At 50.6% G+C, this 13,628-nt stretch overlaps 1 protein-coding gene across 9 annotated transcripts in view; it reads left to right on the top strand.

The window, feature by feature from the left end:
• DAPK1 (death associated protein kinase 1) overlaps positions 1 to 13,628 on the top strand; it is a 173,726-nt gene that overhangs the window by 136,672 nt on the left and 23,426 nt on the right. For all 9 annotated transcript variants that reach the window (XM_032308099.1, XM_032308095.1, XM_032308094.1 and 6 more), the window contains exons 18-19: positions 2,647 to 2,745; positions 8,837 to 8,914. In XM_032308099.1, the coding sequence (XP_032163990.1) occupies positions 2,647 to 2,745; positions 8,837 to 8,914 (177 nt within the window). The remainder of the gene's footprint in view (positions 1 to 2,646; positions 2,746 to 8,836; positions 8,915 to 13,628) is intronic.

Below are 13,628 nucleotides of genomic sequence, written 5' to 3'. Positions count from 1 at the left end.
GTCACTCTTTTCTTGTGACATGTGTGGCCTTTTCCTTAGCTGGATTCAGTTCCCCCGGAGATAACAGTGGCCGTTCGGGTCCTATCCCAGTCCGCAGTATGGGACAGATACTTGTCACTACCTTTGACGCTCATCAAAGTGAAACAGGTCTTTCTCAGTCTTCCTTCATCCCGTGGGAAAAACAGGAGAGCGGCTGTGGAAATGGGCTGTGCTGGGGAGCACGGGGCAGAGAGAGCTGGGTGGCACTGAGCCTACCGACCTTAAGCCTTCTTCCTCTGGGATGGCTCTTCTTATCAGTGAAGACGGAAAGCATATTGTGCTCATATACACATATGCACAGACCAGCACAGACACATGCACCCACACAAACACACAGAGACACGCACACATGCAAACAGATGCATATACAAAGCACACACAGACATGCACACGCAGATGGGCCCACACACATGCACACACGCACGCAAACGCATGAGTGAGAATGCCCAGCCAGCCAAGCGTGTCCTAATACCTTTCTCCAGCGCATTGTGCCAGGTGAGGTCTGGGGCTTGCGGATAGCAGCAGGAATGGTTCTTGCCCTCAGGCTGCTTTTCCCTCCAGCCCTGTCTCCTCCTGCAGTCTCTGCTTTCACAGGGACAGGTGCATGGCAAGGCGGTGCTGGACACATTAGAGAAACTGAAAGGGCTTTTCAGAGGCACTTAGGGCTTTGCTGGATGGGGAAGAGGAGAGAGTGTGTTTCAGACTGAGGGAAGTGTTTGTGTATGTTTGGGGACAATTTTCTGGATGCGCCGGCAGCTGACCTGGAGGTTTAAACAGGTTGGGGGGGGGGGCAGGCAGTGGGGCACAAAGAGAAAACGCAGGTGGAAAGGGATCTTGGGTGCAGATGGTGCTAGACCTTGGCTCCAGTCCGAGGAGTTTGGGTTTGGTTCTGTGAAAGGTTTGAGCCTTTAAAAGTGTCAACTTCCTAGTCCTTTTTCTCTGTTGTCCTTCTTCCCTTGCGTCAGGCGATGCCTCCCACTGCCAGCTTCGCCTGCTTCCACACAAATCCCGACACCGCATCCCGTCTTTGCAACCCCTCTCTTCCTTCTTGCTGCATTGCTGGTGTATTCGAAGGCTTCATATTTGCTTTCTAAAGCCTCTGGATGACAGCAAACAAAATACAGACATGTATGCACATTGTAGCATTTTTTTTATAAGGACAAGGAACAGAACCATCGTAAGTGTCCATCCTCAGGGTCTGTCTGCATGAACATCCACACGTATCCACATGTGACATTATTATTCGGGTGTCTGAAAGAACGTACTACATAGTGACAGGCATGGCGAAGCGTCGCCCATATATTGTCAGGTGAACGTGTAGAGTGGGTGTGATCCTGTCCTGACTTTTCTAATTATTTGTTTCCTTTTATGGATTGAGAGCTAAAAGCTTGGCGGGAAAGGCAACAAAGGGACCAGCAGGACCTGCTCCGAGGAGGGAAGTTGGGGGAGGGGGACCGGGGAAAGCTCTTCCGTTTACCACCCCATTCCTCAGAGTCCTTTGCATATTCTAAATCAGCGGGTGTTAACTTCAGAACAAAAGCTTACAACTGCAAATAAACAGCCTGTGACCCTTACCTGAAATTCCTCAGCCTCCCTGGTCCTGGTGTCTCAGAACTTTTTTCTTGGTTCCCCTAGGACAAAAGAAATACCTCACCGCTCTGTTTATTAAGTGGTTTGGTCCAAATAACCTAGTAAGAATTTATATCCTAAAGACTCAGTAGCTGTGGGGGAAAAGTGAGCCCACACAAATGGAAAGGAAACGAATATTTTGATTTCAGACTTCCATAATCCCAATGGCGTACCAATGGGACGTGTGCGCTTTTGGGGCACCTCACAACCCTCAGACATGAACCCAGGTTGGACACTGCCGCCCTCACTTAATGCTCTACCCTGATGTCCTCAAGATACTCGCCTCTTGTCACTTCCCCGCCTGTAACCTCCCCACGCCCTTTGTGCTAACACCACAGAAAGGAAGGCAGGGCAGTCTCATGCTGAGAGCCTGAACTGCCTCTTAAAGCTAGTAGTTCACTTTGTGTCTGAACCTGCTGCTTCCATTGAAAATGCAAAATATTCCTCAGTATCCCGTGAACTCACTGCAGTGCCCTGAGGTGCCTGGGCACACAGTTTGGGAACCACAGATGTAAACATGAGGGAGCATGGTAGGCATGGCCTTGCACTGTCACCTCAGTAGAGCCGCCTCAGAAGCTCTCGTAACATCCCTTTGTCCCTTGCAGCTTCCATATTTGAACTGTGGTACAGATCTTTCTGGAACTTTGGGACCCTTTGTAAGAGCCCTGACTCAGACCTCCTTTCTGCCCGCACAGCGGGAGACTTGATTTACTTATGATAAGCCTCCTACTCTTTCATCCTTTCCAGTTTTAGTTCCAGGTTACTCTTCTCACTGGAGAACACTCGCCCCCGTCCTGCCAGGCTTGTGTCCCTCAGGAGAGGGCGAGTTTCTGGAGAAGGGATCCCACACCTCCCATGTCTTCAGGGGGATCCCAGATGCCTTGCACAGTGCTGACCCATGGGATGGACTCGCATCCAGGGCCATCCTCAGCAACCATCGTGAGAAGGACTCTCTTTGGCCTTTCTTGTGTTTTCCAGTACGGCCGAACACCTCTGCACCTTGCAGCCAACAACGGGGTTCTGGACGTGGTGCGCTACCTCTGTCTGGCGGGCGCCAACGTGGAGGCGCTGACCTCGGTGAGTCACCCTCTGGGGCAGGAGAATGCCATAGAAAGCCGTAGAAAACGTCTCAGGCCTCAAGGGCATGAGGGGCAAGATATCACTTGGCAACTGCCTCTCCGTGGACACGCTGCTAGAAGCTTCGTTCCCACACAACAGGTTGAAGACAGTTGCCCACACAGGGCCAGGGGGAGGGCTGGCTTGGCCACCTTCCCCACGCATTTTGTGGCCCGCGCTGCCATGAAGGCCTGCTGTGGTCCGTGTTCCACAACAACACCTTGGGGTGTGTGGTTAGGTCTGTGTTTTCCTTTTCTCAATGCTCCCCTCCCCTATGGGGTTTCGGAGGCATCGGGGGTGGGGGTCAGGGTGGGGAACTGCTTGGGAGAGCTGTGCTCTCCTGTGCTCTCCTCAAGAAGCTGCTTTGGCTCTGAGGCGGGCCCTGATGATTTTACATGCGATGCTTCTGTTCCTGGCCTCCCCACTTCCATGCCAGGTCCTGCCCCGCTTGAGTTAACATTTCATGTAATACCAAAGAGGAAAAATCCAGGGACTAATGAGATAAGGTTGTCATTTGACTGCTCCCGTGAAATACTGTCATTTAACTTGCTTCTGGCCTAATGGTGGGTTGTCTCCCACTCCATTACGTGGGGGATTCCTGAAACTCTAGTGCTTGGCTGACATAAAGTGTTTGTCTAAGGAAAGCCATTGGAGTTTCAAAATAATGGCAGCCAGTTTTGGGAAAATCGGGCCCTGAGACCAGAAGGGAGGCCTCATTTCTTGGAGAGGCACGCAGGGGTTGGCAAGCTAGGGGCCACGGGCCAAATCCAGCCTGCTGCCTGTTTCTGTAAATAAAGTTTTATTGGGAGCCAGCCATGTTCATTATTATGTATTTATGGCCACTTTCATGCTGTAAGGGCAGAGGTGAGCAGGTGTGATGGAGACCCTGTGGCTTCCAGAGCTCAAGGTATCTACTCTCTTGCCCTTTACAGAAAATGTTTGGTGACCCCTGGTGGAGAACATTGCCTCCCTGAATGCACTGATAGTCCTTTGATGTCCTTCTGTCCCCAGAAGTACTGGCCCTGTTCTCTGAAGTGTTGAGCCCTGAGCTGGGCTTTTCTGCAGGCCTAGGGAATGCCAGTGGGACGGGGTTGTCCCTTTCTTAGGGCACTTCCTCGCCCGTCACGAAACCCCACAAGGCCATGCGTGGGCTTCTAGGCCAGATGTGCCATTATCAAACCCTGCCCAGCCATGTCCTTGGAAAAGTATATATATATATATATATATATATATATATATATATATATATGTCACAAATGTTGCCTCACAAAAAAATAAACTGTGCAGGATGGCTCTGAAGATACCAGATGCTGATTCTGCCAAATCCCACAGGCGGGTTAGGGACAGTAAAACGTGTGGCTGGGTGGTTGGTGCCACCACATGACCTCTGTGAGCTCTGGGTCCTCTCCTTTTGCCCTTGTCCCCAGCTGCTGATTCCTTACTTCCCATCAGGGGCCTCCCATTCCAGCCCGCCCTCAGGTCCGTCTCCTCATTCACCCTCTTCAGAAGTGCTTCCCTTGTTTCTTCATTCCCCAAAACTGGGCACGTACTGTGCACCAGGCACAGCTAAGACCCAGGAACACAGGGCTGGATGAGCTCTGCTCCCTCAGGAGACTTCCAGTAGTCTAACAGGGGGGAGGAAGCAGACAAAAGAGCCACAGCAGTGAAGGTACAGTGAGGGGATGCGACCAGTGAGGGGAGTTTCCAGGAGTGGGGAGCACTCCTCAGGGAGAGTGTAGGGAGTGCCCTGTGGGAAGCCCTAAGCTTCCCTAAGCTGAGTGGCCACAAACCCTTCTAGGAGCTGGAAGGACAGTGGGCCTGAGCACAGCCTGGAAAGGCCTGGCCGGCCAAGGGGGAGAGAGCAGGGTCGGGTGCCGCCCCCCACCCCGCAGGTGCGTGGACCCTGAGGTTTCACTCTTAGAGCAGGGGCAGCCTTCCAGGCGCCCAGCGTGGGGCGGGGGGTATGATCACCGACGCCTTGCTGCGAGCTGACCTCTCCAACAGAGTCATCCTCATACGCGCAGCATGTGTGCCATGCTAGATGTTCTAGAAGCCACATCCAAAAAAGGAAAAGAAACAAAGAAGTTAATTGCAGGAACAGATTTTCTTTAACACAAGACGTGCAAAATGTTACCATTTCGACCAGCAATCAGTATTTTAAAGGTATTGCGAAATTGCCCGTTCTTCGGTTTGTACTGTCCTGGAAATCGTGCTTTATGCCCCCAGGCATTTTACCTGGGCCCCGTTTCAACACCGAGGTAGGCACGGTTGGGGAGGGACCGCCTCCTGATTGGCAGAAACAGTGCCCGCCCCTTTCCTGTGCTTCTGTCCACGTGGCGCGAGCAAGTGGGCTTCTGCGTCCTTAACCCCAGCTCGCGACCCTGCGGCGCCCCCTAGCGGTCGCTTGTCGTCCCACTCTGGTCTCAGCCCCAGTTACTCTGAAAAGCCTCTGAAGGTCCTGCCCTTTTTTTTTCCTGGACTCCCTCCCCCTCTCTTCCCCCCTACGCCCTACAGCCCCTCCTGGACACTGTGCTGCCAAATCTCCAGTCACCTCCTAGTAGCTCTTGCCTTCAGAACTTCTTTATAGTAAGGTAAAACAGATTTTTTTTTTTTTTTTAACGAAGCATATGAACAAAAGTAAAGCTTACTAAACTTTCAAAGTCACTCCAAAAGCCTCCGGGGCCTGACGTGGTCACTGCGTCTCCTTCCGCAGGGTGTGACCCCGCTCTTTTAGGGTAGCCATGCCCCTGCCTGTCTTCTTTCTCCTCCGCACCTCGGCGGCAGCAGGTTTTCTGAATCGTGGTTAGCCAGGACTTGCACTTCCGGCCCCTCCCACTCGCTTTGGGTAGGAAAACCGCACTTGCTGCTGCCTCTCCTCCTGCCTTTGCGTGCCTCCTCCAGCTCCAGTGGCTTCCCACATTCGGCCCCTGCCCTCTGACCACCCTGGGCTGCAGCTGCCGCTGGCCCCAGGCCCACGACCTTGGCTCCAGTCCCACATCCCCAGAGCGCCCCCGCATGCCCTCTGGTGGGCACCAGCGTCACAGGGCCCGACCTCTAGGTTGTCCTCATCCTCCAGCCCTGCCATTCTCTGTCAGTGTCTGACCTGTGCAGAGGCCTGCAGCCCCTGTCAGCTCCTAGGGTCCAGGAACACACACCCCAGCTGTAAGACATGATGTGCTCCTTCTGTCCATGTGAGAGACTTTTGGGCCTAATAGCACATAGGCACAGAGTCACAGATGACATTGGTGGCAGCAAGGTTCCGGAACACTAGCTCCTTTTCATCTTTCAGTAATCAGCTGGAGCCCCAGAGAGCCTCCTCTTTTCAGCCCCCTCCAGCTCCCTTTCTTACTCTGTTGGAATTGATTTGCTGATCCTCCATGAGATATGACCCCTTGGCCATGATCATGTGCAATTTGTCCCAGTCTCCTAACCATTTTCCTTACTTCTACCCTCACCTGCCCAGACTGTTCCTCAGGCAGCAGCTTGTGTGACTCTATTGCAATAGAAGTCAAATCATATCCCTCCTCTGCTCAGACCCTCCGTCAAGTTAGAAGTCCTTATGATGGGAACTACCTGAAGACTGACCCCTCACATTGCCTCCCTGACCTCCATCTCCTGCTCCATCTCCAGGCTTTGACACCCCCCCCCATACCAGGAGAATCATATGAGCTTCTCTGAAACTCTTCAGACATGACAGTCATCCTGCTGCCTCAGGGCCTTTGCATTTGCCTTTCTTCACAGGTATCCAAATGCCTTGCTTTCTCTTCTCCCTCAGGTTTTAACTCAAATGTCACCTTCTCAGTAAGGCCCTCCCAGACCACTGTTTGTAACCAGGAGGACAATGAGTGTTAGAATTGCTTGTGGGAGTTAGTTAGCACCTGGCTCAGGAGCACAGAGTCAGGCAAGGCCAGAATGCAAACAACCAGCTCCTACCCCATTCTCTCCTAGAAAGGCAGGGCATTTGGGGAAATTCTCAGCTTTTTTATTAGCAATTACTGCCGATTCCTTTTTCCATGACTGGTACTCTTTTGGTTCTTTCCATTTGTTTATCTCTGATCTGCTGAAGTGCCTGTGTGATCAGGGTCCCTGCTTCCGCCTTACAATGAAGAAGGCCAGGTTCCAGAAGGCCCAGTGACTGATCACACAGCTGGTGGGGGCAGATTCAGGAGGTAAACCTCGTCCTTCTGACGCCAAAGGTCAAACTTCCCACCACACTGGCAGGCCTTTCTTTTGGGAGCTTGAACACTGTCTCTTAAGGCAAAGTGTTTTGCAAGCTTTGAAGTGCTCCATAATTGTAGGACATTTGGTTAGTGGTGGTTTTCCTGTCACTTGAAAGGCTCCATGATGGACAGGGACCTTTGTCACTGAAGGTCCTCTGCCTGTGTAACGTGCCCATCCTGGGTCTCCAGGAGAATTGTGGTGGCCAGAAGTCAGACAACTTTAGTCAAGGCTCACTTGGCTGCACGTTGGAATCATGGGGAGCGCTTACAACCGCAGTGTCCAGGTCGCACCCAGATTGAGGGAAGCAGAGCATCCAGAAGGGGGCGGGTGCGTGCAGCCCGCCGGAGTTCTTAAACACCCCCAGGGTTCCAGTGTGTGGGGAGGTTTGGGAACTGCTATTCTGAGGCCTTTTCTCATCATGTCAGCAAGGATCTAGGCTGTTTGGCACGAATCCCTGGTTGTGGTGTGGTGACTGACAAGATCCCTGATTCACCCCAAAGAAAACTAGAAGCTCTGCCCTGCCCCCTGGAGACACCTGGGGGCCCTAAGGGAGAGCAGAGGTAGGCTGCGCACTGTGAAGACTGCTCCCCCGAGCGCTTACGTGAGCTTCCAGCTTCAGCCTAAGGTGGCAGTTCTCAGCTGGGGTGATTTCGCGCCCCCCAGGGAGCCCAGGGCCACGTCTGAAGACACCTGGAGTTGTCAGGAATCGGGGAGGACGAGCCTTGCAGAGACCAGAGACAGTGGCGCTCCACACCTTGCAGTGCCCGGGACCGCCCCGCACGGCAGAGAACGATCTGGTCCAAAATGTCAGCTGTGCTGAGGCTGAGAAACACTGGTCTCATGAAGCCCTGCGCAGGAGAAAGCGGAAGATGTGCTGTCGGTGAGACTCGGGTGGCCCCGAGCTTCCTCGGGAATGCAGCTGTGACCGGTGCTGAGCGGCCCCGAGCGGGAGAGGGATCGAAATGCTTCTCGGTCTCGTTGAAAGGAGATTGCTTTTATTTGCACAGAAATGGCCTCCGGCCTTTTCTACTCTGAATTAATAAAGACTTTAAAACTGTAGCAGAACAGCCCCTCAGCCTCTGTTTCCCCCTCGGTGGCCCACGGATGAGCAGCCAGAGGTCCCCACCCGCGAGGGCCCCCCAGTGCGCTTGTGGGCACAGCAGGCCGCCTGGACCAGATGCATGGTGGTCCCGGCCTCCGTGTCAGCCCGGCTCCTGCTTACTGCGGGCGCAGAAATGTAAGTGAAATTGCTCACTGTGAAACGGCAGCCTTGTGAAAATTCTCTACTTAAAAGGTGCCATGATCTCTGATTTCCTCCTCTTATGTTCACTGAAAATCTTTAGATCAAAATCGTCTGTAAAATTAAAACTTTTCTTTGAAGTGCACAGAAATTTCCAATAACTAGCATTCTCCGTGAGTGCTCAGGTTTGTCCGTGGAAGGTATTTAAGACACTAGCTAGCACCAGCTAGACTTTGGCATCTATGAAAGTCTGCATCGTCTGCTTTCTTGGAGGGAGGTTCAGCATCTGGGGTCATCCTCCCGCCTGCGAGGTACCAGGTGTGAGGAAAGCCTGTGGGTCTGAGACATCTCACAGATGGACTTCCAGACACCAGTGCACATGTTTTTTCTCTAATTCTCACTTTCCCTCCCTGCAGAACCAATAAGGAAATGAAATAAGGACTGTACAGAAAGAGAAAGAATCGAGGACTATGTCCACCTTTTTTGTTTCTAAGGCCTGTTAACCCTTGTTTCTGTCTCTGACAGCAGAACCAGTGGATGGAACAAACAGCCTCCCGTGCAGGAAAGACACTAACGGTTTTTCTCCAACAGGACGGGAAGACAGCAGAAGAGCTCGCTAAATCAGAACAACACGAACATGTAGCAGGTCTGCTTGCAAGACTCCGAAAGGTGAGAAATTCTGTTTTTCGGTCTGATGTTGTTTTTATGTGAAAAATTCTGTCTTTTTCCTTTTATACAATGAGTTGAACAAAATGAGGCTTTGGACACACAGGCTGTAGGAAAGGCATCTCTCCCTGACCTGTGGTTTGCATACCGTTAGCATAAATGCATCAGCTCCCTATCAGTTTCTTCTTCTGTGTTTGGACTTGGAAATCATTTGGCTTCCTTACAGTTTCTGTGCCTGGTTTCCCTCCTCCCACCGCTTCTGTAATAACAGTTCCCATAAAGTAGACAGGAAATGAGAAAGCTGACAGTTTCTTTCTTTCTTAATGTTTTGAGCTCCAAGATGTCACATGATATGCTCGGGTTTAGGAAACACACTGTTGCTGTAAGGTTTAAAGAAACAGGATACAAATAAGTAAATGCAGGGGTGTCTTTCTAGCCCACATCATAGGAATGTGTATCAGGACTCTTCAAAATAGTCACACCCTTTAAGGTAGGAACTCCATGTCTAGGACTCTAGACTCTAGGACTTTATCCTAAAGAAATGGAAAAAATGCAGGAAATAGTGCACACAGATGTTCATTGCAGTGTTATTTATAATACAGTAAGAAAAATCAGAAACATCAGATGACCAACAATAATGTCTAGCGAATTGCTGTACAGATGTAGGATAGAACTGTTTCTGGCCACTCAAGTATTTTTGAAGTCCTAAACTCTTCTTGAGTTTAGGACTTTCTAGGGCTTCAAAGCAGAAGATAGATTCCATATACGCATGTTATAATCCCTTCTGTGTTTTTAAAAGTGAATAAAAAGGAACTATTAACAGCAGTATTCTGGGATTTTGCTGACTGCATTTTTTCCATGTTCTGTATGATGCTGGTGAGCCTTAAACAACAGATTTGAACTCTGCAGGTCTGCCTCTATGTAGATGTCTCTCGGTAAGGACAGTACAGTGCTATAAATCTCTTGTGTCTTCCTTCCGATTTTCTTACTAATGTTCCCTTTTCTCTAACTTACCTTATTGTAAGAATACAGTCTGTAGTCCATATTGACATACAAAATCCGTGTTAATCTCCAGTTTATGTTATCAGGAAGGCTTCTGGCCAACAGTAGACTGGTAGTAGTCAAGTTTTAGGGGAGTCAAAGATATATTTGGATTTTCAAATACATGGGGGGTCAGCACTCATGATGCCTGTGTTGTTCAAGGGCCAACTGTAATCACGTAATAATTTTTCAAAAACAAACTTCTGAGAAATAAAAACAAACAAAACAACCAAACCAATCCAGTCAATTTCAGTGCCCAGTGGAAAGGTATTGTCCAATACAAGCTTGAGGTGCCACAGAGGTCCCGCCATTTAAATTGAAAAGTGCCCTGGGAGCGGATGATCCCCTCTTAACCTCCACAGCTGCCAAGTATCTGAATTTTCCTAGTGGTCCCAGGGTCTGGCTGTGGTGGGGCAGGAGACACGGGTGGAGCAGTTAGCTTTCCCAGCACCTGGAGTTGAGCTGGGAGCTCACGCATCATCACACCTTTGTGATTCGGAGTCTGCGAACTGGCCGCAGAGGCACTGGGAAGACAGATGTCCCAGGCCACTGCAGGGATTCAGTGTGCCCTCCCTTCTGGCAATTCCAGGATGAGAACAGTCTAAAAAAAGTGTCCGTCGCCTTATTCACACGTTCTTGCAGGGAATGTGTGCATTTGCTGTGGACGTCACATTCTCCCGCTCCACACCTCCACGCACTTTCTCACTGCGGAGGAGAATTTTGGACAAGAATAACAAGGGAGAAGTGTTTTTGTTTACAAGCAGAACAAGAGCCTGAGAGTCACTGTCAGCATATCAACAAGGAACTTTCACATAAAGTCTCCTAATCTTTAAATTCCCTTAACGTAAAGCTGTATGTCCACCAGCTCATGGCAGAATGGAACAGTGTGCAGTGTGCAACCCTGCAACAGGCCACATTGGCTCAGGTGTTTGACTTTGGGTGGATTTCATAGCAAGCTGCCCTGCTTTTGAGGTTAGAGCCTTATATTTATTTAATTTAATGTATTTATTTGTCATTGCAGTGATTTGTCTGAAACAGTAAATCCCAGACAGATGACAGGAAGGATAGGTCCTGACGTGACAGCCGAGCTGGGATCAGATTGACAGGGTGAAGGTGCTTTCTCCGTTCATCTGATCCCAGGTTCCCTGCCTTGTGCCTACACGGCTTTTGTAATTGGAAATATAAACACTGAGAAGCTTGTGTGCTGCTACTGCTGACCCCCAGCGGCCAGGGAAGGTGACTCGCTGTTTTCCAGTCTAGAATCTTTAAATCAAGGTACATGGGCTCTTGCTCTGTCCCTGATTTCCTTTAGTCTCTCTCACCGAGGGGCACCCTTGCGTTTTGGTGCCTAGATTTTTAAAAGAGAGATGGGAGAGAGAATATTCCAATGTCTAGTATTTTACCACGATGCTGGGATTTTTCTCTCAGGAGAGGTCAAGGCAAAGAAACGTCATTTCAATCCCAGTGAGCAAAGGGCATCATTCCTGTTCGTGCCCTGAACCCACAGAAAGAGCCCTCTCTCACCTTTGCTTCTGGAGGCAGCGTATAAAGTGGTGGCTGAATGCACAGACTCAGGAGTCAAATGGCTCCGGCTCAAATCCCAGCACTGCTATGGTCTAGCAGCCCCGTGCCTCAGTGTCCCTTTTCTCAACTGGCATAATTATAACGCCAATTATATGGTATGGTGGTGATGTAAACGATGTCTTTAGAACAGGGTCTGTACACAGTAAGCACCAAGTGTTTGCTGTTTCTGGAATCCTGCAAACCACTCCCTGAGTCCTGGAGAAACAAAGATTTCCCTGTGGTCCAGCGCCCAGGAGCAGATGTGGCATGTGCGCAAGGCCCCAGGCAGCTGTGGCAGGGCACCCTGGAGAGCCATCGTTAGCAACAGCCATCATTTAGTCCTCAGTGCACAGCAGGTGCTGTCCTTCCCGCATCCCCAAGATGGAGCTGTTCTGCAGGAAAGCCCTGTTCTCTGAGGCTAAGCAGATGCGAATTAGCTAAGCGCCCAGATTCAGTCCTGAAATAGGAATGTCTGCTTCCTGTGCCCTTCACTGGGCTCAGGGCTTCCGTGCTGATCCGTCCTCAGCCGTGGGCCATGGGGAGGGAGGGTCCTTCCCTTTGCTGTGTAGTGAGCCCCCCGTCTCCTTCCTGGTTTCACCAGGTCCTACTCCGTTCATGACTCTGTGTTCAGTGAGACCTGCGAGTCTGTTTGTCTCAGTCATTCCCTCAAAGGGCTCTAGACCCCGGCTTCCTGATGAGCCAGAGAGGGAGAAATTGGCTGCCATGTATTTCTAACCACAATTTTTTTTTTTTTAATAAATAAATACGGTGCCTGGCTGGCTCAGTTAGTTAAGCGACAGCCTTTGGCTCAGGTCCTGATCCTGGAGTCCCGGGGATGGAATCCCACATCGGACTGCCTGCTCCGCGGGGAGTCTGCTTCCCCCGCTGACCTCTCTCCTCTCATGCTTGCTCTCTCTCAAATAAATAAATAAAATCTTTTTAAAAATAAATGAATAAATTTCCAAATAAGTAGCTGCTTGGGGCCTGGGGACACTGGTACTGGAACCGGGTTCTTGAAAATGACTGAGTTGTCCCAGGAGCTGCCCTGGAGATTGTCAGCAAGGACTTGTAGGTCCTTCCACGATTAGGCGATCCCTACAAAACCAAGACCATGGACGTGTTTGCTGTTTTAACTCACAAGCTGTGGTGGAGGAGAAGGATCACAACCACTGAGCACAGAGAAGGGAGAGGAAGAGGACAGTTTCTACTTAGGAGCCTCTTGTCCCCATTTCCTTCCCGTGTCATTTCCTCCCTGATGTTCCCCGTTTGTCTCCAGGGCGGGGCGGGCATTTTGGGGAGGGTGGGACTTCCTGTCTTTGCAGGACTTGTGGACACCCTAGGCAGTCACGTCATAGCACCCTCCTCCACTCGTTGTGAAATCCAAAACTGTGACACCTGACATGTTTCCTGACACCTCTGGGGATGGGGGGAGCCACGCTCTATCAGACCCCCTCATGTGGATCCTAAACACATTCCTGGGGAGAAGTCTATATCTGCACAGCAACGGAGTGGGGCGGGGGGAGCTTCAATGACTGTCATTCCATAGGTGTGCACACGGGCCAGATTAGCAGCAGAAAGGCCCCCTTGTTTACACCTTTAATCAGTTGAGCCTGGGAACAATACGTCTAAAGAAGGTCTTCTGGGGAACCCATGGGACCTGCTATTCCACTTAGTGACCTGCAGGGGGCAGGAGAGCTTCCAGAAATACAATCACAGTCCTCCTATTGACCTGCAGGGGGCAGGAGAGCACCAGCCAGAGTAAAGAAAGAACTTGCAGCCATCTCCTCCGGGCAGAGTCGGTAGTGAGGATGGCTGAGTTCAGAGCTTGTGGAGGCAGGAAGAACCTACAGCAAGTCTCAGCTGGGCAGGATCTGCACTCACCTAGTTTCCCACTAAGTGTCTGAGAGTGGTGGTCTGCCCGGGCATCTAGTGCTGTCTCGTGGATCACCGGTCTCTTTCCAAATGCCAGTGCCCTAACACTGGGGGTTTGATTTTCCTTCCAATTAGATTTCTATAAGCTGACATTTAAATAGTTGCTTTTCTTACATGTAAGATGAGACCATGAAGAAGATGCCTGAGAATACTTTGGAAAACAGGAGGAATTGGAGAGTTT

This window comes from Mustela erminea, chromosome 12, assembly GCF_009829155.1.
Source record: "Mustela erminea isolate mMusErm1 chromosome 12, mMusErm1.Pri, whole genome shotgun sequence".
Taxonomy (NCBI): Eukaryota; Metazoa; Chordata; class Mammalia; order Carnivora; family Mustelidae; genus Mustela; species Mustela erminea.
This window is presented reverse-complemented; position numbering and strand designations above follow the sequence as displayed.